This window comes from Urtica dioica, chromosome 2, assembly GCF_054948205.1.
Source record: "Urtica dioica subsp. dioica isolate 48M chromosome 2, U.dioica_male_clone48M_v1_H2, whole genome shotgun sequence".
In the NCBI taxonomy this organism is placed as follows: domain Eukaryota; kingdom Viridiplantae; phylum Streptophyta; class Magnoliopsida; order Rosales; family Urticaceae; genus Urtica; species Urtica dioica.
This window is the reverse complement of record NC_142757.1, coordinates 50,361,295-50,385,008: the sequence shown is the minus strand read 5'-3', so window position 1 is coordinate 50,385,008 and position 23,714 is coordinate 50,361,295. Positions and strand designations below refer to the sequence as shown.

The 23,714-nt window shown below is 39.7% G+C and overlaps 2 protein-coding genes, 1 long non-coding RNA gene and 1 pseudogene across 3 annotated transcripts; all 4 read left to right on the top strand.

Moving 5' to 3' along the window:
• Nucleotides 1-498: 498 nt before the first annotated feature.
• Nucleotides 499-1,850, top strand: LOC149405343 (pre-mRNA-processing-splicing factor 8A pseudogene; annotated as a pseudogene).
• A 2,344-nt stretch (nucleotides 1,851-4,194) lies between these two features.
• On the top strand, nucleotides 4,195-5,302 carry LOC149405342 (uncharacterized). The gene is made up of 3 exons (XR_016294060.1): nucleotides 4,195-4,519; nucleotides 4,685-4,787; nucleotides 5,187-5,302. It is a non-coding gene; the product is annotated as an uncharacterized LOC149405342 (long non-coding RNA).
• A 7,125-nt stretch (nucleotides 5,303-12,427) lies between these two features.
• LOC149405341 (aspartate aminotransferase, mitochondrial-like) lies at nucleotides 12,428-15,722 on the top strand. Its single transcript, XM_089630209.1, has 10 exons — nucleotides 12,428-12,674; nucleotides 12,758-12,843; nucleotides 13,303-13,506; nucleotides 13,602-13,707; nucleotides 13,795-13,899; nucleotides 14,175-14,347; nucleotides 14,439-14,598; nucleotides 15,163-15,258; nucleotides 15,350-15,444; nucleotides 15,589-15,722. The coding sequence occupies exons 1-10, from the start codon at nucleotides 12,495-12,497 to the stop codon at nucleotides 15,665-15,667; spliced, it is 1,284 nt and encodes a 427-aa protein (XP_089486335.1). The 5' UTR covers nucleotides 12,428-12,494; the 3' UTR covers nucleotides 15,668-15,722.
• Nucleotides 15,723-19,445: 3,723 nt separating this feature from the next.
• Nucleotides 19,446-21,820, top strand: LOC149405340 (uncharacterized). The gene is made up of 5 exons (XM_089607813.1): nucleotides 19,446-19,591; nucleotides 19,811-20,379; nucleotides 20,674-21,010; nucleotides 21,131-21,464; nucleotides 21,713-21,820. The coding sequence occupies exons 1-5, from the start codon at nucleotides 19,446-19,448 to the stop codon at nucleotides 21,818-21,820; spliced, it is 1,494 nt and encodes a 497-aa protein (XP_089463939.1).
• Nucleotides 21,821-23,714: the final 1,894 nt, after the last annotated feature.

The following is a 23,714-nucleotide window of genomic DNA, read 5'->3' as shown; positions in this document are numbered from 1 at the left end:
CCGTAGAAGCTCGTGAGCGTGCTCGGGTATTAGTTACCCGTCCGTAGAGCCTCTGCTTGGGGCAGCGGTGACGTTGAAGCCAATTTAAACATGGCTGGGGAGCGACGCTCGGGTGGAGAGCGAGATTCGCTGGGTATAAAAGTCTCGTCCCGTTGAAAATTTCAGTAAAAACCCCTCGCGTTAATAATCTCTGTAATTCCATTTTGAGGGTTTCTTCTCGGTCTACCGTCCCGCCCCAAAATTTCAGTAAAATTTCAGCTGGTGACCAAGCTGATTGGTTTAAAGTCAAGTACGGAACGCGACTCCGCCTTCTTCGAAATGAGACAAATATGAGTCTCGTTCCCAATCTGATTGATCCTTCCATTATACCAAAAATCTGAGAACGTCTCAAGAATATCCCAAAATTCTTGATAAAAAGCAAGGGAGAAACCGTCCGGGCCAGGGCTCTTATGGGTGGCCAAACTGAAAATTGCATCCTTTTTTTTCTTCTTCTTTAGAATGACTAACACCAATGGCCCCCAATTCAGCCGCATCAAACTTAGACGTTGGGCTACTGATATTGCTGGTACTCCTCAAATCCCGAAAGACAGGCACACCTTGATATGATAAAGGCTGGAGAGTTCGCACAGATTTCAAGCAATACCAGGTTCTAAAACAAAATCCTTTCTGGTGGACACACAGAAGACACGATGGAAAACTGTGGAACATGAAAAACTACTGTACCGATGTCATCCAAGCACTTGGAGGTGTCGAGGGAATTCTTGAGCATACTTTATTCAAAGGAACATAGTAAGTTCATTATTCTCAAGTTTTAATGCTATTTTCAACACTGAAATATGTCAGCAGAGTGAAGAAGAAAGTTGAATGACAGAATTACTGTGGATCTAAATTTATAAGTCATTTAGAAAGACAAAATTAGAACTATTCCTCCAAATTAATTGTGTATTATGTCACTTAGGAGTAGTTATACGGGTAGTGTTGTTTTATTGGTTTAGGCCTGCACGTCGTGAGTTGTATGAATACCCCAGAACCCTCTTTATTGTGGAACTAATTCTATTTCTTTGGAAATTACAGCTTTCCAACTTGGGAAGGTCTTTTCTGGGAGAAGGCGTCTGGTTTTGAGGAGTCGATGAAGATAAAAAGTTGACTAATGCACAAAGATCTGGTCTCAATCAAATTCCAAATCGTAGGTTTACACTTTGGTGGTCACCTACTATAAATCGGGCCAATGTTATGTTGGTTTCCAAGTGCAGCTGGATTTGACTGGAATTTTCATGCACGGAAAGATCCCAACATTGAAGATATCATTCATCCAAATATTCCGTGCTCACTTGTGGCAGAAGATTCATGAGAGTGTCGTCATGGATCTTTGCCAGGTTTTAGATCAAGAGTTGGATGCTTTGGAAATAGAAACGGTGCAGAAGGAAACTATTCATCCAAGAAAGAGTTACAAAATGAACAGTTCTTGTGCTGACATTCTCCTCTTTGCTGCCCATAGATGGCCAATGTCTACGCCTAGTCTTGTAGCCGAGGGTAAGGCTGTGTTTGATAAGAAAGCCAGCAACAAATACTGGATTGACGTACAACTCCGCTGGGGAGACTATGATTCTCGGCGGGGTTTTCAATCTTTTGCAGTGTCTGGATGTTGTGGTGGTGTCGATCAGCGGCGTTGTCCACGAGCCAAGTCGCACCGCCACCGCCAGGTCTCAACCCCTCCGGCAGCTAAATCAGAGAGCTTTTTCCGGCGACGAAGATGCCTGAGAACACCGCGGGCTAAAAGCACCGGTGGAGATCGTGATTCGCTGGGGAAACAAGTCTCGTCCACTCCTGAGTCCCTCGAAGAACAGTGAAAACCTAGAAAGCCAAACGAAAACACCTAATGGTAAAAATCTATTTAATTTCATTTTTTTTTTAGGAATTCTTCTCGGCTCCACCGTCGGCCCGCCGTCGCACCCCCCAGCCCGTCCCGAACTCGTCGCCAGAAAATAACGGTCGATAATCAATTATGCCCCTCTCAGAAGCTCGTAAGGGTGCGGGTCGGGTATCAGTTACTCGTCCGTAGAGCCTCTGATTGGGACAACGGTGATTTGGCCAACAGAACCATGGCAGGGGAGCGACGCTCGGGTGGAGAGCAAGATTCGCTGCGTAAAAAATGTCTCGTCCCGTCGAGAATTTCAGTAAAAACTCCTCGTGTTAATAATCTCTGTAATTCTATTTTTGAGGGTTTCTTCTCGGCTCCACTGTCGGCCCGCCGTCGCATCCCCTAGCCCGCCCCGAACTTGTCGCTCGAATATAACGGTCGATCGTCAACGTTGTCCCTCAGAAGCTTGTGAGCGTGCGGGTCGGGTATCAGTTACCCGTCCGTAGAGCCTCTGCTTGGGACAACGGTGACGTTGAAGCAAATTGAAACATGGATGGGGGCGATGCTCGGGTGGAGAGCGAGATACGCTGGGTAAAAAATTCCCATCCCGTAAAAAATTTCAAGAAAAACCCATCGCGATAATAATCTTCTTGGCTCCACCGTCGGCCTGCCGTCGCATTCCCTAGCCCGCCCCGAACTCGTCGCTGAAATATAACGGTCGATCCTCAACGCTGTCCCTCGCAGAAGCTCGTGAGCATGCGAGGTGGGTATTAGTTACCCGTCCGTAGAGCCTCTGCTTGGGACAACGGTGACGTCGAAGCCAATTGAAACATGGCTGGGGAGCGATGCTCGGGTGGAGAGCGAGATTCGCTGGGTAAAAAAGTCCCGTCCCGTAAAAAATTTCAGTAAAAACCCATTGCGTTAATAATCTTCGTGGCTCCACCGTCGGCCCGCCGTCGCATTCCTTAGCCCACCCCGAACTCTTCGCCGGAATATAACGGCTAATCGTCAATGTTATCCCTCACAGAAGCTCGTGAGCGTGCGGGTCGGGTATTAGTTGCCCGTCCATAAAGCCTCTGCTTGGGACAGCAGTGACGTTGAAGCCAATTGAAACACGGCTGGGGAGCGACGCTCGGGTGGAGTGCAAGATTCGCTGGGTATAAAAGTCTCGTCACGTCAAAAATTTCTATAAAAACCTCTCGCGTTAATAATCTTCTCGGCTCCACCGTCGTCCCGCTGTCGCATTGCCTGGCCCGCCCCGAACTCGTTGCCGGAAAATAACGGTCGATCGTTAACGCTGCCCCTCGCAGAAGCTCGTGAGCGTGCGGGTCGGGTATTAGTTACCCGTCCGTGGAGCCTTTGCTTTGGACATCGGTGACGTTGAAGCCAATAGAAACACGGCTGGAGAGCGAGATATGCTGGGTAAAAAAAGTCTCGTTCGGTCGAAAATTTCAGTAAAAATCCCTCGAATGCGGTTGGAGCGTGGAGTCGTCGAAAAAGTGATTGCCAAGTGATCTGAGAGTTGACGAAGGTGAGCAGATTGTTCTCCAAACGGATACAGAGATCTCCAACCCTCTGCCAAAAGAATCTGTCTAGCCGACAACAAGTGGGATCATCGCGGAAACTGGACCAAGTGATAATCCCGTCTTTGAAGGGAAGGTCTTCAAGAAAGTGAGAGACTCAATAAGTTCGTTAAAAAGGCGCATACTTTGCCTAGCCCGCGAAGGTTTGTTACATTCTTCCTGGAAACGAATAACGTTGAAATCGCCTGCTATACACTAGAAATTTCCACAAATGACTTTAAGACCCGAGATCTCATCCCAGAAAGCTCTCCTATTGCTGCTGTGACAAGGAACGTAAATACCTGAAAACCACCACTGTTTGTCTCCTTCGAAGACTTTAATAGAGACAAAGAAGTCTCCCACCAGATTTCTCTGAAACTTTGAGACGCCGATAATCTCAAATAACTAGAATACCTCCCGCTGATCCGATCAAGGGAAGAAGAATCCATACTTTAAAACGCGAAGAATCCCAAATAACTAGAATGCTGACCCTCTCAGAAGCTCTTGAGCGTGCGGGTTGGGTATTAGTTACCCGTCCTTACAGCCTATGACTGGGATCGCTGTGACGGTGAAGGCAAGCAAACCACGGCTTGGTTGGAGAAGAAAGAGAGACCAGAGACGACCACGCCCCACGAAGCTGTTCAATGGTAAGAAACCGTGTCGAAATGTTGCTGTTTAGAAATTTAGGGTTTCGACGTACTTGAATCTTGTGCAGAGCCTAGAGGTGGTGGTGTCGATCAGCGGCGTTGTTCATGAGGCCAAGTCGCACCGGCTCTCAACCTTTCCCAGTAGCTCAAGCTCATTGCTAAGCCGTCTGTGGTGGGAGAATTGCTGTCGAGTTTAACGGACAGTCGACCACTAACCAATATTGGTATCAAAGGATGATGAGAAAGGGTAGAAGAATACGAGGTTGAGAGACCTGAATCGTCATTATTGGACCAAGAAAGGTTGTATATAGGGGGTACTCTTTTATTTTTCTTTTGTCTCTTCTATTTTCCCTGTTGTGTATTTGTTTCTAAACCGATGTCTTCACACTGCAGGCTTTGCGTTAAAAGTTTGATTCATTCGGCTCGGCAAGGTCTGATCTAGAAAGGTGGTAATTACTTAGAGCTTTCAATACACAATAAGACTACCGATGTATGTGAACAATCTCTTGTTTTATATACTGATTTCAGAAAAAGTAATAGCTCTCCTCTTGTTCATCAAGCTCCATCTCTTGCTTCGATTCGACTAAATTCCTTTTACATGTTGTTTTCATCAGTAAGATTCTTTGGAGGAACTCTGGACTGATGGATTTGTGATCTTAAAGATTGGAAATGCACAATGAAGGCACATGAGATACGAGCAATACAATAATCAATAAGGTGGGTTTTATTTTGCACCTTATCCTTTTTTGGCATCTGTTTTTGCACATATTAGCTACATGTTGTTTGGTATGTATGAATTAGTGAATGCCCGTCTATGCATCATAAACAACACTTACTGGAATATTGTTTCAGTTTTGTAGTTTCTTTATAAGCTGATTCACTTACTGTGTCGTGGCTGAAAATCTATTGGATGTTTTTATTCTTCATAAAAGTTAGCTTTCCATATTTCATTTCTCTCGGAGATTTGTGGCTGCATTTTTTTTTTTGTTTATTTATTGTCTATGTGTGTTCCCTATTGAATTGTGAAATCTGGGAAATAATGTTTGTGTATAGGCAATGCTTGTGTTATGTTCCCGTCTTTGGATATGGATTTGATTATAGCTTGTCCTATTACAGCATATTGGCAAGGAGAAATGTGGGAGTTGCTCGCTTTGTCAGAGGAAGTGAGCTGCTAGGTAAAGATATACTTAACTCGTCGACTTATAATTATACTAGCCAAGTGATGGTCTCTGTGTGATTTAGTTTTCAACACTGGTGGTATTGGTTATTCTGCAGATATGGTAAAGTCACAAACCCAAATTTTTTTATTTTTGATATTTCTATAATCGGGTGATTTAAGTCGGGATGGTATCATTGGCTAGCCTTTGTCTCTTCTTTCATGATGTTATAGGGCATAATAGCAAGATGAGCTGATTTATTTCTATGGGGCTTCTCTTTACCTCTAGCTTGACATATCTTCGTAGACTGGGTCTTTGTTTCTCTAATCGGTTGATTTTTTATCGGGATGGTATCTTGGTTTGAATTCATCTCTATTTTCAGGACGGTTTTGGGGATTTATCAAGCCATGCTTGTATCCTTCTTTGGGACTTATCTTTTTTATTGTAGCAAGACATACCTTCTTGGATTGGACCGCAGTTTCTCTTAGGGTGCTTGTCTTTGGGAGATAGTATATTTGCTTCGCTTTTATTTCTTCTTAAAGGACGGTTTGGGGAGTTTACGCTTATAGAAAATGGTGCCGATGTGTGATTTCGATTGGACCTCTCTCTTCGTCGAGGATTCTCCCATTTCAGCAAAACATTTGGTTGGACATTTTGTATCAGTATCTTCAAGCATTGTGTATTAGCTTTTCTACAAGGATTCTTGTTTGTGGTGAGTCGTTTATGTGTTGATATTCCTCTCGCTGGTATCAGGTTTTTCAAGGGGCTTATGTTTGGTTGCTTAAATTTGGCGGTGAAGTATTGGCTTATGTTTTCTTCTTCATGAAGGATAGTTTCGGTTATTTTAGGCTGGACGGTTGAAGCTAAGGTATTCTTGTCTATAAGCTGGAATTTTTCAGAGGCGGGCTTTTTTCTTTTGCTGATTACTGATTTGCACCACGTATTGGCGGAGTATTTTTTTTGTGATTGCTGATTTCCGTTGCTTGAGTTATCGTTCGGGCTTGCACTTCAGACGTCTGCTGTATTATTCACAAATTGTCACTTTGAGGGAGAGGGTTTGATTCTCAGTCCCCATGAACTAGTCAAGTCTCAATTGGCCTTTGGACTTGCTTAAATATCCTAAATATCTATCTGGTTTCCTTGTTGATTTTTTTACGCCGTCCTTTAGAGTTGAGTCCCTTAGATTTTGTAGGATGTTTTTGTATTGTGTATCTATATTGTGTCCGTGATTGATGTTGATTTGGAGTATGATGTTCTAATGATTGTCATTTGAAATACTTTCTTAGTGTGTAATATGATTATCTGTCTAGACTGCTTTATGTTTTTTTGTGTGTGGTTGTGTGTATTTCTTAGTGTGTTGTATGATTTTGGTCGGGCTTTCTTTTCTGTTTTGCTTGCCATTTGGGTTGTGTATGTTTGCTTGTGTGTGTGTCGAGGCAAAATTTCCTTGTGTGTATGTTTGTTTGTGCGTGTGTTGATGCAAAATTTGTTTTGCTGTGTAAATCATTTAACATGTCTACTTGACTGTGTGTTTTTGGTTTGTGATTTTGGTCGAGGGTTAGGGTATATCCATGTAACTAGGTTGTTATACTTCCTAGTGCATCAAATGATATATATATATATATATATATATATATATATTACTTATTTATATATGATGATGCACGATGATTAGTGTGGAGCTATTTGTATTCTAATGATGTTTTCCTACCATTAGAATTGCTTTTAAGTTCGAGGATGATACCACTGGAAATAGTCTTTTATTCTTGGAAAAGAGGCAGTAATCATTAATTGAAGAAAACATCAATCGCAGTAGCCATGGTGGAACATACTTCAGCCAAGACACGGACTTTGGATTAAAAAAGAATTGAATGGACTCGAAACATCCTGAGATTGAAAAAAAAAAAGTCATGGTAAATGATACTGCCTTCGGAGTTGGGAACTTTTCTGCGGTTGAGCGCACTGACAACTCTGAGGCAGTCTGATTGGATCAAAACTTTGACAACTCTGAGGTGTTGACAACTCCACCCATTTTATACTTATAGCATCTCACTTGTTCATGGACTTTCCCATTTGAGCAAAACATTTGGTTGGACATTTTGTATCAGTATCTTCAAGCATTGTGTATCAGCGTTTCTGCAAGGATTCTTGTTTGTCGTGAGTCGTTTATATGTTGATATTCCTCTCTATGGTATTCCAGGTTTTTTAGGGGCCTATGTTTGATTGCTTATATTTTGAGAGGAAGCATTGGCTTATGTTTTTACTTCTTCGTTAAGGATAGATTTGATTATTTTAGGCTGAACTGTTGAAGCTGGGATATTCTTCTCTATAAGCTGAGATTTTCTAGAGGCCGGGCTTTTTTTCCGGGTGGTACTGATTCACATCACTTCTTGGCGGGGGATTCTGTTTTATGATTGCCGATTTTCGTTGGTTTGAGTTATTTCTAGCTTGCACTTCAGCTTTGATACATGTGAGGTCTGCTAAATTAGTCACTTCTAGCTTGCACTTCAGCTTTGATCATCCGGTTTTCATTAAAATTTGGAAGGAAAAAAACGTCGAGCTCCAAAATAATTTTAAAAATGAATTTTTGTACGAAGTAGCCGATTCAAACTTAGTGTTTAGTAAAGTAGTCATGGTTTCATAAGTTAATGCATTCTAGCCACTTATAGTGCAAAAATACAAATATACCCTTAATGTTTTAGTGAACCCATTTTTTCAGGATTTCAAAATAGTTAATCTAGGTGTCCAAAATTTTAATTCACTCTTCTATAACAAATAGTTCCAAACTAAGTCCATCGTAAAAATTTTAATTGTGTCTTCATAAAATTTAATCCATTTAGAAGAAAAAAAAAATCTAAATCCGCAACGAGAAGGCAACGACATGTCATAATATTTAATCTTGCTTTCAAAAAAATTAATCCTCTGTTCGATAACAAAAATACTCGAAATCGATAACGGAAGAAGAAGAAGAAGAAGAAGAAGAAGATGATGATGATGATGATGGTGGTGGTAGTGATGACGATCGACGCCGACCTTCGATCTCCGGTGATAATCGGCGTTGGCGTCGACGATCGTGACGACAATTCTTTTAGTGGACTTGCAGCTTCCGGCGAAGACTCTTGCAGAGCGAATCGGAGGAGCTAGGGCTCAGACTCGTGCTCGGAGGTGGTTGGCTCTTGAGGATGTTAGACCAGTAAGGTTTTGAGGCTTCTTGATCCAATCAACCCGAATAGAACAAAATGACCAACCCGATGGAACAACCACCACTATCACCACAGATTTGATCGGATGGCAGTGCCGAGGAGCGGCTCGTTGATGCAATCGTCGGCCTACTAGGGCTCCGGCGAGTCGGACTGATTTTCTCGCAGATTGATCCGAAACTTTCCCAACTCAAGAAAGAGGTCGTCGTCGGTGTTAAGGACACCAAGAAAATCGATCCTCGGCGATGCAGTCACGCCCTCGAGCTTGTTTGTGACGATCGATTTGTTTATGCGTTTAGGGTTGGTTTAGTAGAAGAGGAGGGTAATTTTGGAGTTTTGAAAATTTTGGCTACTTTACTTCGACTTTGAAAAGTCGGGTTATTTTGCCAAACTCAAACGTAAAAATGATTGTTGAGCCGATTTCTCGTCCCAACAATCTATACCAAGTTTATTTAAATTACTTCGTATATTTATTTTTATGAGGGAAGGGTCTCAGAATCCGATTATGAAGATTAAACCGAGATCCGAAAGAAATTTATGAATAATATGAATTTATAGAAGAAACAAGCGAAAGAAAATTTCTTTAATGATGATCGAATATAAACCATACAAAAATAAAAGAGAATGAGCAGGAAATCTAAGTATTAATAGCGAATCAAGATACAATCATATGGCACTTCTCTTTTTAGATAATTCAGTCGTCGTAAAATGAAGGTGGAGTGGGCTTTTATAGCCAGCTCGTCGATCCTCTTTCTCCTTCAGATCGTTACACGTGTACGAGCTGAACCGGTCTTCAATCCTCCAATCCTCGTATCCGTCCTCGTCTTTAGGCGTTTTGACCGTTTCTTAGAGGAGACTAATTATTCAAACCACTTGGCGGGGTCGTTGATGTGAATTTTCTTAACTAAAGAAAAATTCTACACGACGCAAGCGAACGTGTCGTCAAGTAATAGAGTGCAAAAGCACGGATATCGATCCCACAAGGACTCTAGACTATTTCCGAAGCAAACTCACTAGCTTTCTTTTTCGAGTTATGGAAAAATGAAAAATGGGGGGTTTTTGATTGTTTTGAGAACAAGATGAAATGTAAACAAAAGTGAAAACACTATTTAAACACAAGTTAAAAGGAAGGGGTGCGATTTCGTTATTTCATCGAGTCGGTCGGTCTTGGTACGATTCTAAGCTCGGGTTTAGAGTTGTAAAACTTAGTCTCAATCCCTCTTAAAACATTCACTAATCTCTCTCGAGTCTTTAGGAATCTAGCTACGTGTCGAACTTACACCTCTCGGTTTGGGTCCTACTAAAACACAAAACCGCATTTAGCCCGGGATTTCAATCAACTACATCTACCCCCTAGTCTTTCTATAGCTCTAGGAAGGTTAATGATGGGACGGGTAGAGCTCACTCGTTTATTACCTCTCGGTTTCTAAACTCGTCTAAGGTTCACTAATTAGTTAGCTACTCTAATTAGCGTTAACACAAAACCCATACCCATAATATTTCACTCTCAACCCAACCATGAAGCACAAAATCTAATCTAAAGGTTTGACCAACCAACTCAACTACTCAACTACATCGCACCCCAAATCTATTTAGCTACTCATAATTAAGAATAAACAAAGTAAAATTGAAATAAGTAAAAGAAACAAAACAATAAAGAAACAAGACATTGAATGCTAATCTCAACAACCAAACAAAGCTTTCATTAACTCAAGCACTACTTCAATATTCCACTAAGATAAAACAATAAAGTAATCACAATACTCAATGCTCAATAGATAAAAATAATCAACAAAACTCAATAGAATGCTTGAAAGCTTAAAATATGTTCAACAAAGCATTAAGTGGAGTAAATAAGTAAATAACAATAAATAAAAGAGATAGAGTTAAGGATGAACAAATGGAGATGATGAGGATGATGGAGGTTGTCACTTCTCCCTCTTCTTCTTCACTTCCAAGCTCAAGAACAAAAATGAGTGTCAACCCTAGCTTTCTCTCTCTCACTTTCTCTCTCAAGGTTTCAAAACAAAAACTAAAGTGTTCTATGCTAAAGCCTCCCCCTTTCCCACTTGAACAAGTGTATATGAGGGTTCAAGAGATGTTTTCGGAGCAAATAAGGACCCTTGGATGAGATCCAAGGGCCAAAAATGAGCTAAAAGACGAGCTCCAAAAAGTGCTGAAAAGGCAACTGGCGCGGTGCGCCACATAACGGCGCGGTGCGCCACTCGTGAATTTTCTGAAGGCGCGGTGCGCCACATAACGGCGCGGCGCGCCACCTGAGAATTTATGAAGGCGCGCCGCGCCTCTCTTGCGCGTTGCCCGCTCGAGCTCTCGGTGTAAATTTTGGCACCAGGGCGCGGCGCGCCATGTTTTAGGCGCGGCGCGCCTCTCGAGAAACGTTGACTCCATTGACCGTCGTTGACTTTTGTTGACTTTACTTCAAATGACCATAACTTGCTCGATTTAGCTCCGATTCAGCCCGTTTTTGCACCACAACCTTCTCATACTCTCTCAAACCTGAAAATGAAATTAAAAGTACAAAATAATATCAAAAACATTAAGAACAAGCTTCGATTCTTATCTAAGAGTCATAGATAAGTGTGAATGAATCTCACTTATCAGTCGTCTAGGAACGTCCATGGGTCCGGGTCGAATTGGGATTCGGTCTTCAGCAAAGAATTCATCTTTATTGTCTTGGGCCGATCTCGCCTGCGTCTAGGATTTTTAGGTTGAACTGGGTTTTGGGCCGAACTAGCGATTATCCCGAATCCTTTTGGGCCGAACTGATTATGGGCCTACTTGGTCCAACTCGCCTGATGGAAGAGGACGATATCCACTCTCACATTAACTGTGACAGTTAATCAGATTAACTCTGACAGACAGTTAACAAGATTAACTAGTGACAGTTAATCCGATTAACTGTCGAATGAAAAACCCTAGAATCTGAAATCGAACCTCCACCGCCGCGTGCGTCGGCCCCGCCTCCGCCGCCTTCGAGTTCGACACACCATTTAACTCCGAATTCGGCGACCCGAGCGACAACCACGTCGGAATCAATCTCGGAACCACCGGTAAGGAGAAGCGGTGCGAGCTTCTCCGGAAGGGACACGAGACGGTGGCGATAGAGCCTGGAGCTCCTTCTTCGGCGCCGGCGACGGCGAGTCTCCGGCGAAGATCCGGGGATCGCATAGGAGGATTGTGGATGTGGGTGGCGTTTGGGTGTGGATGTGATGGTTGGGTGTGTTTGGGTGTTTGGATGTGGGAGATAATGATATTTTTGAGACTTTAATCAATGTTGGTTATCTTTTAAAATAAATTGATAGTTTGGTTATTATTTTAATCTCCCCTTTTAATGTGGTACCTAGGATAGCCTAGTGGTAATTCCACACCACTTACTGTGTGGAGGTCGTGGGTTCAATCCCCACTACAGCAAAGCTGCCTTAAAAAAAAAAATATCCCCTTTTAATAGAGTATTACATACTAATAAATCTCAAATATTTATTAATAAAGAAGTTATTTAATTTTAATAATAATAAAAAATAATATTTTTAGTGTAAAATTTAGTGTTTTGGTTTGGAACTTGAAAATGCCCAAGGGGATGTAACCTATAAGAATCAATATAAGTCCAGTGGATACGGATTGGAGCTTAAGACACAATATACAGAATATTCAAACAAAGTCATGTCGTGTAATAGTTTCTAAAGCCTCAAACGGTTTTTGTGACTTGTCAAACTAGATTCTGTTGGCTGTGACTACGAGAAAGAAAGGAAGCGTTTATTATATATTATTATTATAATATTAATCACAACAACTCTCAAATCTCAATTTCAAAGTAAAGTTGGGGCAATGACTCTCATTTTCTCAAAAACAAAGGTTAGTGAGCCCACGGAAACCCAAAACGACCAAAGCGACTGCAAATAGTCTACATAGTCAAAGCGAAACCCTTGGCTTGGAATAAATATTAAATACTACTCATGTGTGTGTGTGTGTGTGTGTGTGTGTGTATTCTCTTCAAAACAAAACTCTGTTTTCTCGTTCATGCCCAAACTTGGCTGCTAACAAATGCCATGGCTTCTTCAGCGATTCGTTCTACTACGAGACTCTTCTTCTCAAGCTCAATAAGGCGATCATCATCGGCTCGCTCAAGCTGGTGGGACCGAGTCAAACCAGCCTCCGTTGACCCCATCACTGGCGTCACTGAGGCTTTTCTCGCCGACCCAAATCCTCACAAGATCAATCTCGGAGTGGTAAATATATACATACATTCATGTTTATGATTTTGCATTTTCAGTTTACATAGTTTCTTTTTGTTTTTAATTGTTTTTGTTAGGGGGCTTATAGGGATGATGAGGGAAACCCGGTGGTTCTTCAATGTGTTAAAGACGCCGAGGCCAAGATTGCTGGCTCTCAATTCTTGTGAGTTTTTTTTATTTTGTATATATTTTCATTCAACTGTTTGAGCTAATTTGTGTTCATTCATACACCAATTTTTTTCCCTTTTTTTTACTGGGGTAACTTTACGTTGCAAAATGAAATTTTACAAAAAAAAGAATGACTCCTAAGTCAAATATTTGGAAAATATGAGTTTTTGGACTAAAATACTCCCCAAGACAGAACTCGCGAAAACTATAATTCTATGATCCGTGTATAAAAAAAACAAAACTGGAGATAAGGGTATTTTGGAATAGTTATATTTTTAAAAAAATTTCCCACTTTAGACCCAAAAAAAATTCAATATCAAGACTGTCATGTTTTCTCAATTTCTGCGTTGCAAATTACCGTGAACACCTAGTGAACTGCTCTTGAGAAGAGAAATAGTTAGTTAATTAGGACTTTAATATTTATGGCCTCAGTAGTAAACACATTCATTGGCAGAGAGTCTGTTTCTGCTACGGCCGGCAAGAAATTCGTCGAGGAAAGCCTGAAATTGGCTCACGGAAACAATTACAAAAATGCCGATCGTAGATTCGCCGGAGTTCAAGCTCTCTCTGGCACCGGAGCGTGTCGTCTCTTTGCGGAGTTCCAAAGCCGATTTTACCCCGAATCGCAGGTCTATTTACCCGACCCGACATGGTCTAAGTAAGTAATTATGACATTAATTAATATATATATATATATATATGTGTGTGTGTGTGTGTGTGTGTAAAATGAAATTGATGAGTGACATTGTTTAGCCACCACAACATTTGGAGAGACGCTTGTATTCCTCAGAGAACTTTCCGGTATTACGATCAGGAAAGCAAGGGCTTGAATTTCACAGGACTAATGGACGATATCAAGGTCTTTTTTTTTTTAGCTTACTTATGTTTTAGGTATAAAAGTTTCAACTAAAAACAGAGCTCATGTATATATTTATATACTTGATAGAGAGCACCGGAGGGTTCTTTTTTCTTGCTTCATCCTTGTGCACACAACCCGACCGGGGTTGACCCGACCGACGAGCAATGGAGAGAAATATCTGAACTTTTCAAGGTACTAATTGAATACCAAAAAAAAAAAACAGTGATGTATGATTTATTCGTGGGTCGCAAAATAAAAACTACTAGTCCCAGTCGGAGATTTGTGTATAAGTGATTTTAAAAGTGAAAACTACTGGTACCATTGAAGATTTGTGAATAACAAATAAATAAAAACTATGCACGAAGAATTTTTCGTCGTTCTAGCATCGTAAGAAAATTGTGTGCGAATCTTGAATTATTTCAAATATGTTTGTATTAATGATTTTTTTTTTTAAACTTGTTTTGAAGGTTAAAAACCATTTTCCCTTTTTCGACATGGCTTACCAAGGATTAGCCACTGGGGACATCGAAAATGATGCGAAATCGATCCGGATTTTCGTCGCGGACGGGCATTTGGTTGGCTGTGCTCAGTCCTTCGCGAAAAACATGGGATTATATGGCCACCGAGCTGGTTGTCTAAGGCAAGGACTACAAATTATTCAAAAAAAAAAAAATTAGTTTATGTTGTAGTCATTTTGACACTAAATTAATTTCCCGTTTTTTTTCGGTCAGTGTTCTTTGTTCCGAGGAAACGCAAGCGGTTTCAGTCAAAAGTCAACTCATACAAATTGCCCGGGCGATGTATAGCAGCCCTCCCGTCCATGGCCTATTGCTGGTCTCGACAATTCTCAGCGATCCGGAAATAAAGTCACTTTGGGTGACAGAAGTGAAGGTAAACAATATTTATAAAAAAAATAGGTAACTTTAATTAATTTTATTTTTTATTGAAAACACCGCGTTATTTTTAAAACCAAAATTTCCTATAAAAGTAATGTTATTGTTATTTTTTTTTATAATCTCGGAAAAAATATAGGGTGACTGAAAAGGTTTCAGTTATAAGTCGACTAAGATTAATTTTACCCAATTGAAAGTACAAATTTCTATGTAAATAAGTCACTAAGAGTTTGTAAACTGCTAAATAACCAAACTTTCGTTAGTTATAGATGAATAGCCATTCAGATGATGTGTCATCGTGTGGAAAATTTGAGCATTCCATCCCATTTGTATATTATGTAAATTTGAATATTTTCGTAAAGTTGACCATCTTAATTAAAGGCGTGATTATTTACTTATAATTAACAAAATGTTGATTATATAACAATTTCATTATGTTTATAAGGCTATATATCTAGCGAACCTTTAAAAAGTAAATCAAATTAATGCAGCTTTTAACACAAAATAGACATGTTTGGCTTAATTTTTTGAATGTGTCATATTGAGTTGTATTTATTTCTAGGCAATGGTGAATCGGGTTAGAGAAATCCGATCAGCTCTACGAGGCTATCTCGAGATATTAGGCTCTTCTCTAAATTGGGAACACATTACTAGCCAGGTCGGAATATATATGTGATTTTGCATAAATCAAACCAAAAAGAATTTTAATTAAATAAAATCAATTGTGCTGTGTTCTAATAAAATTACAGGTTGGAATGTTTTGCTTCTCCGGCTTATCACCCGATCAAGTTGACCGGCTAGCGAAAGAGTTCCACATTTATATGACTCGCGACGGTCGAATTAGGTCAGAATTACGACCTTGTTTTAACTTCTTCTTTTTTCTTCTTTTTTTTTCTTTCTAGGTGTCTTATAAATTGCAAATAAAATGTGTTTTGTAGAGATTTATTTTAATTTATATTTAATATGTACTTGGTGATATATTTGACAGCATGGCAGGTGTGACCTCAGGCAACGTTAGTTACTTGGCTAATGCGATACATCAAGTTACAACAACTTCACATCAATAAACCTTGGAATTGATATATGGCTCATATAACTCGGTTTCTTCTTTGCCTGCAAATTTATGAAAGATCAATAGCAAGAACCTTGAAGGTCTAAAGTAGTGTAGATAAAATTGTATTTTATGTGGGAGCAATTGTATTGACAAACATTAATATTAAAAAAAAAAAAAAGGAGAGAATATACAATTAACATATGTTATGAATATACAATTAACTGCCGGATATTGGAATTTTGATCCTTATAAATTACGAGAAGCTAACATATGATCAATAATATTATTTTTCTTTGCTAAAATTTTTTAAAACAAAAATATATTTGATAAATATGTTGATGCAAAAATTGTTCAAAACACACAAACGACTTTACGTGGTAATTCTCCTCAAAAATTGACCAAGAACATATATACTAGAAATGAACTATGAAACTAATGGAGAGATGTGTTGAAAGTTAGCCGAAAAAAAGACACTAAAAATAGCATAAAAAATACAAAAAAATTAGAAAAAAAAGCCAACTTAAATGTTTGATATTGCTAAATAACTAACGTTTTGTAAATATTAGGTAAATAGTTATAAATAATGACGTGGCTTAATATATGTGTGAAATCCCAATTTTTTTTAGCTTAATTAAAAGGCTAAAATTTTTGTGTTCGAGTTACGTTAGTTTTTTTTTAATAAAGTAGTAGTGAATGATTTATTTATATGATAGTTTTTAAAGTTTTATTTTTTTTATGTGTTCTTTAGAGTGTTTTTGAATTTAATATACTCTTTAGATTACAAAATATGGATACAATATATATAAGTTATATATTATAAATAAGTTATTATACATACTTTGTATTTATATATATATATATATATATATATATATTATAGAAAATTAAAGTTAACGTATAACAGTAAGTATATATATATATATATATATATATATATATATTATATATATATATATATTACTTTATTTCATAATATATGTATATGTAAGTTATTTATATATAAATATATAAGCGTGTAGGTATATATACATAGCAGTATTAAAGTTATAATAATAATTAATATATTAATATTAGAAGTAGGATTAGGGTTAATAATAATAATTAATATATTAATATTAGAAGTAGGATTAGAGTTTGGGCTTTTAAGGTTTGAGCTTTTAGGGTTTAATTAAATCATATTTAAACATTCCCTCCTCTTCTTTTAACTCTTTTTCTCTGCTCTCCCTCCCCCATCCCTCTCTTGGTTTGAAAGTTCGTAGCTCTAATTAGGTATGCTTTCTTTTCTCTCTGGTTCGGATTCCTTGAAAACGGTTTCTTAAAACGCTTGTTCTGGTTTCAAAAAATATTTTCTTGCGTTGATTCTTTTTGGAAATGTTAGTTTTAAGTCTCTTCTATCTAAATCTGGAATAGAAAAATATTTTTATGAAATACAGAATATTTTCTTATTAATTTCAAATCAGTGCACAGACATGAGACCTATTACCGATTTTCAGACTTTAAACGCTTACTGTGGATTCAACAAATTTGGTTTTGCGTTGATTCTTTTTGGAAAAAGTTAGGTTTAAATGTGTTCTATCTAATCCTTTAATCGAAAAATATTTTTATCAAAACGGTGCGCAGACAGTTTTTGACAAAAAATTTTAAAGTTAGATTTTAGCACTTCTTTTATTTTTAATAAATAGTTGAAAAATTATTCTGGCTATGATGCCTTTACAAAAAGTGATCCAAATTATGTTTTATACCTACTGGAATTTTTACAGAAGTTTTCTCAGAGTTTTAATTTTTCACCGAAACCCTAATAGCCAAGGGTATTTTGGTAATTTCACTTTGAAAGTCGTTTTTGAAAATTTCCAGAACCTGAGTTGTCTTTAGAACTTCTTCAACAGTAGCTTAATAATTTTTTTCCCATCGATTAGGTTCCGAGCTACTTAGCTTTTCCGACCCGTTTAGTTTTCCCGAGCCGTCCTCGACCAACAATCGTGATTTCCAAAGCGAAGGTGAGAATAATCTCACTACAACACGGATTTGTTCGAAAATAAAAATTTGTGACTGTGCAATCTGTTTTAGTTGTGTTATGTGACTTTATATGTTGTTTTTGTTGATATGTGTGATATGTTGATATGTTATGTTTCATGTGTTTATGGTGTGTTATGATTCAATTATGCATGTTATCTACAATATGTTCTTATTCCAAGCATGGTATCAAGTATGTCAATAAATTATGTTGTTCTTGCATTTGACGTAATCAAGTAATAAGCTTAACAAGTAAATAAGAGGGTCGTACCGCCTCGATCCAATGAGGTAACAAGAGGATCTTCTCGAGCCGAATCAAGGGCTCACCTAGAGAATTTCCTCACAAGTTTATTAGATAGATGGGACGTTCTATGAGAGGTTGCAGTCCTATAGTTCATTACCAAAGTGTATACTGAAATTGGTACGACTACTCTAGGGGACCCCGAATTAAAATATGTCAGACTTTACTTTTTGATATCATGTGTCTCTTTTTAGCAAGTGAAATACTAATAACTGGCTATGCATATTTATTGCTCTTGTTTTGTGAGTATAGTTATTCTCGATGAGCGTTAGCTCATCTATGTATATCCGTCTATGTTGTAGGTAAACAACCTATGAGCAAGTGAGGAGGGTGGATCAGCGGCGGCGATAGCGAGAGGGTTGGGTTATGGTTTCCGTTTTCGAAAATAAAAGACTTCCGCTTTGCTTTCAGTTTTTCAATAATCCAAACCCAATGTTTTATTTTTCATAGTTTAAGTTATGTTTTTCAATTCCGTTAAAGGTTACGACTTTATTTATGGTATTTATTTACAATGGTATTTTTGGGTTTTAGTTTCCGTTTATGCAACTTCGACTTTTTGGTTGTTTTCGTTCATCAAGTTTTTAATGAAAATTTATTTTTAGGTTATGAGTTTTCAAACTTTATATTTTAAGTTATGTTTAAAAAAAAATTTACCTCAAATTTTCTTAAGTTTTAACAAAAAAAGTAAGATAAGTAAGACGGTCCGAAAAGTCGGGTCGTCACAGTTGGTATCAGAGCAACGAACCTACGACCCCCTTCGCTATCGATCATACGGCTTCCCCCTACTCAAGTAAGTTAGTACTTTTTTTTTTTTTTATATCTTAGTCGTATTTTTTTTTACTTAGATGGAGAACATTCAAGCTGCTCGTGGACAAGGCAAAGGTAGGCCACGAGGCCAAGGTAGGGGAAGAGGCAGAGTTGTCGCTGATGTCCCAATGCAAGATGCTCATCATGCCGCTCTGTTTCCCGCACAACAAGGAGCAGCAGTGAATCCCGACGGTCCAGCCCCCGCACCTCAGCCAGCGGCCCAGCTAGATCTTGCGGTACTCGTTACTGCATTGCTGCAATGTATCGAAGCCCAAGAAGTAGAGATACAAGAGTTGAGGAATCATCTTCCCCAAGTCAATGGAAATGTGGAAGAGGATCAGCAAGCACCACTAGCACCTCCCCATAATGTACCTCAGATGGGTCAAGTTGTTGTGACTGATGATCTTTTCGAAAGTTTCAGGAGGATGAGAGCTCCAGATTTTGAAGGTTCCACTGATCCTTTAGTGGCTGACGAGTGGATGTCAGAGATGAAGAAGATCTTCAACTCATGAATATCTCATAAATTGAGAAGGTCATATGCGCGTCTTTTGTTCTGAAGAAGGATGCACGATACTGGTGGGAGACAGTTGCAGCTAGAAGAGACACACGCGATATGTCTTGGGAAGACTTCATCGAGAAGTTCAACAGTAAGTATTTCAACATGCGAGCGATGAATACTCAGCAGAAGGAATTTACGGAGCTGAAGCAAGGGGCGATGACTGTGACTGAAGTTGTTAGTAAGTTCAATCAATTGGCTAGACTGTGCCCTAATTTGGTTCCGACAGAGACAGAAAGAGTTCGACGGATGATGGGAATGTTCCGACCGGAATTAGCCTTAGCCATTGATAGTGGAAGTCAGCCACCTACCACAGTCGAAGACTGCCTCGAACGTGCCATGCGAGCCGATTATCACTTGATCCAAGTAAATGAGGAACGAGCCCAGGTTTACAAGGCTCAAAAAGAGGAGAAAGGCCAAAACCGAGGACCTGAAAACAGGAAACCAAACCAATCAGGAAATCCCTAGCCTAATTACAGTAGCCAAGGCTCCAAGGCACGACCCCAATGGAATGGGAATGGAAAGAAGAGAAGCCATCCTGGAAATGGTGGTAACGCCAACACCAAGGTCAAGACAGAGGTAGCGACTTTTCCTATATGCAACATTTGTGGAAAGAGGCATCCTGGAGAGTGCCGGAGGGGAAACATGACCTGCTTCAAGTGTGGTCAGCCTGGTCACTATATTAAAGACTGTCCAAAACTGAATTTCGCTCCGAATGCACAGTATCAGCAACACAGTCAGAATGGACGACTCAACTCCATGCAAGCTGTCATTGAAGGGCCACAAATTTTCCAAGGTCGACTTGAGGCACCACCCACAACTCAGATGCCACCGCCGCCCCAAGGTCGCATTTACGCCTACACCAACGCCGATGCTCTAGCCAGCTCTTCGAATGTTGTAGCAGGTCAACTTCCTATAGCTCACTTTGATGCTCTAGTTTTGTTTGACTCTGGTGCTACGCATTGCTTTATTTCATTAGAACTGGCTAGAAAATTAGGCGACAGTGTAGTGAAAACTAGGAAGGTTTTCAAGACGGCATTACCGTCTGGTGATGTGCTATTATCAGAGTACTGTTTAAAAAGAGTACCGGTAATAATTGGTGGTCAAGAATTAAAGAGTGATTTCATTGTCTTAGAAATGAAAGACTTTGATGCTATCTTGGGTATGGACTTCTTAGACGGGAATAATGCAATGATCGATTGTCATCGTAAAAGAGTAATCTTCAAACCGGTAACGGGAAGAGGGTTCACCTTTGAAGGAAGGCCACTCAAGAAATCGAAGATGTTGGTGTCAGCATTACAAGCTAGAAGATTGATGAGTAAATGGTGTTATGGATTCCTAGCGTCGGTAGTGGACAAGACTACAGATGTAGAAGCGACTCCAAACGACGTGCCAGTGGTGAGAGATTTTGTTGATGTTTTCCCCGAAGATTTACCAGGCCTAGCTCCAGAGCGTGAGATTTCTTTTGGGATTGAATTACTACCTGGTACGGGACCGATTTCTAAGTCACCCTATCGAATGGCGCCAGCTGAACTCAAGGAGCTGCAATCACAACTTCAAGAGTTACTAGATAAAGGGTTCGTTCGGCCAAGTCATTCACCATGGGGAGCACCGGTTTTATTCCTGAAGAAGAAGGATGGATCTTTCCGTATGTGCATCGACTACAGAGAGCAAACAAGGTCACCGTCAAGAACAAGTATCCGCTTCCTAGGATTGATGACTTGTTTGACCAACTCAAGGGAGAAAAAGTATTTTCGAAGATAGACTTGCGATCTGGGTATCATCAATTGCGAGTCAAGGAAGACGACATTCCGTACCCGCTACGGTCATTACGAGTTCACGGTCATGCCGTTTGGACTTACTAATGCACCTGCGGAATTCATGGACATGATGAATAGGATCTTTAGCAACGTCTTAGATAAATGTGTAATTTCCTTCATTGATGACATTCTGATTTACTCTAAGAGTGCCGAAGATCACGAAGAGCACCTGCGAGTTGCAATACAAACGTTGAGACAACATCAGCTATATGCCAAGTTCTCGAAGTGTGAATTTTGGCTAGATAAGGTGCATTTTCTTGGTCATGTGGTTTCCAAGGATGACATCTCCGTTGATCCTTCCAAGATAGAATCTGTGAATGATTGGAAACCCCCAAGAAGCATGACGGAAATTAGGAGTTTTCTCGGTTTAGCAGGCTACTACAGAAGATTTGTTGAAGGGTTTTCTACATTAGCCGCTCCACTCACAGCCCTCACGAAGAAAGATAAGAAGTATGAGTGGATCGAGAAATGCGAAGAGAGTTTTCGCGAGTTAAAGAGAAGACTCACCACCGTGCCAATACTTATAGTCCCTGAAAGTGGAGAACCCTTGTCTATTTACAGCGATGCATCAAAGACAGGTCTCGGTGCTGTGTTAATGGAAAATGGCAAAGTAGTGGCTTATGCGTCAGGAAAACTCAAAAATCACGAGAAGAATTATCCTACTCATGATTTAGAGTTAGCCGCAGTGGTTTTTGCCCTTAAGATTTGGAGACACTACCTGTATGGTATTCGGTGTGAGATATTTACCGATCATAAGAGCTTAAAGTATATTTTCACTCAAAATGAGTTGAACATGAGGCAAAGAAGGTGGCTAGAATTGGTTAAGGATTATGAGTGTGGTATCCATTACCACCCTGGGAAGGCAAACGTGGTAGCAGATGCCTTAAGTAGGAAGGATGATGCTAGGCTATCGATGATGCGAGCATTATCTCCTCAACTCACTGATGAAATCAACAAGTTGGGAGTTGAAATTGTCACACAAGGATTAGCCAATATGACCTTACAGTCAGATCTTTTTGAAAGGATCAAGGAAGCGCAAATGCGTGATCCGGAGATGTCAAAGTTGAAAGACGATGCATTGGAAAGCCAAGAGTCAAAATTTTCCATTTCGGAGAATGATGTGCTCTTTTTCGATGGAAGGATTTGTGTACCCAACGAAGATGAGTTACGAAGGAAAATTCTTACCGAAGCACATGAGACGCCGTATTCAGTCCACCCAGGTTCCACGAAGATGTATCAAGACCTCCGAGAACACTTTTGGTGGAACGGAATGAAGAGTGACGTTGCAAAGTGTGTCAGTAAATGTCTTACCTGCCAGAAAGTGAAAGCCGAACATCAACGACCAACTGGAGAATTACAGCCAATCGAAGTTCCTGAATGGAAGTGGGAACAAAAAGTGAAAGCCGAACATCAACGACCAACTGGAGAATTACAGCCAATCGAAGTTCCTGAATGGAAGTGGGAACAAATCACAATGGATTTTGTGGTTGGATTACCTAAGACGGTTGAGGGTTATGATGCTATCTGGGTAGTGGTGGACCGTTTGACCAAGTCTGCTAGGTTCATCCCGATGAAGGTCACGTACTCCGTGGAGAAGTTGGCTGAGTTATACATGAATAACGTGGTGAGACTACATGGCATTCCTCTATCCATCATCTCAGATCGCGATGGTCGTTTCACTTCTAACTTCTGGAGGTGCGTGCAAAAGTCGCTGGGATCGCAACTGAAGTTTAGCACCGCTTTTCACCCCCAAACGGATGGCCAATCCGAGAGGACGATTCAGACCCTAGAGGATATGCTAAGGGCATGTGTCATGGACTTTGGTGGGAGCTGGAGTAAGAGGCTGCCACTTATTGAATTCTCATATAACAACAGTTACCAAGCCTCAATCGGCGTTGCACCGTATGAAGCTCTCTATGGGAGAAAGTGTCGATCTCCAATTCACTGGTTTGAAGCGGGAGAAAATAATCTCGAGAAAACATATTTTATCCAAGACACAACAGAGGTGTTGTCAATGGTGCCCACAAGAAGAGTAGTAGTGTCTATTTATGTACATTTGATGTCATATAGTCTTACGAAGACTCTTGCTTGTAATTGCTTATTCATTAATAAAAAGTTGAAACGTTCATTCATTCTTTCTTTGTTTGAAGCTTTATGATAAAACCTTAGTCTTTTAGTCCATAAACAAACTTAACAACTTACGAAGAGACAAATGTAGATTTGCATGAACAAATTCTTCGTAGTTTGCTTAAAACGATATATTCGCAATCTAAGGGTCAAAGGACTATTGACCTTAGTATGATTGTTAGAAGAATCTATGATGTCTGGTTATGAGGCATTGAGAGTTGGGGACTCTATGGTTCTTCTAGGTATCTTCCGAAGGTACTGAATTGACCAGTGCACTTCTAGAGACAATATAAGAACAAACCATTTAACCTCTTATGTCTCGAAGTCACTATGTATGAATTGCATCATGCTTACCTTAATCCTGAAATGAGACATGCCATTTCACACCTTAGTATTCTCATTTGAGAAAGTCAAAGTTCGAACTCACTATGTGATT

What these genes read in the sequence shown, in the direction of transcription:
- LOC149405341 (XM_089630209.1), top strand. Translation starts at nt 12,495, where the DNA reads ATGGCTTCTTCAGCGATTCGTTCTACTACGAGACTCTTCTTCTCAAGC. An exon ending in ATTGCTGGCTCTCAATTCTT is followed by an intron (nt 12,844 to 13,302) that starts GTGAGTTTTTTT and finishes ATTCATTGGCAG; the next exon opens with AGAGTCTGTTTCTGCTACGG. An exon ending in GGGAACACATTACTAGCCAG is followed by an intron (nt 15,259 to 15,349) that starts GTCGGAATATAT and finishes ATAAAATTACAG; the next exon opens with GTTGGAATGTTTTGCTTCTC.
- LOC149405340 (XM_089607813.1), top strand. Translation starts at nt 19,446, where the DNA reads ATGAATACTCAGCAGAAGGAATTTACGGAGCTGAAGCAAGGGGCGATG. An exon ending in GACTACAGAGAGCAAACAAG is followed by an intron (nt 21,011 to 21,130) that starts GTCACCGTCAAG and finishes TTGCGAGTCAAG; the next exon opens with GAAGACGACATTCCGTACCC. An exon ending in ATCCTTCCAAGATAGAATCT is followed by an intron (nt 21,465 to 21,712) that starts GTGAATGATTGG and finishes GTCTATTTACAG; the next exon opens with CGATGCATCAAAGACAGGTC.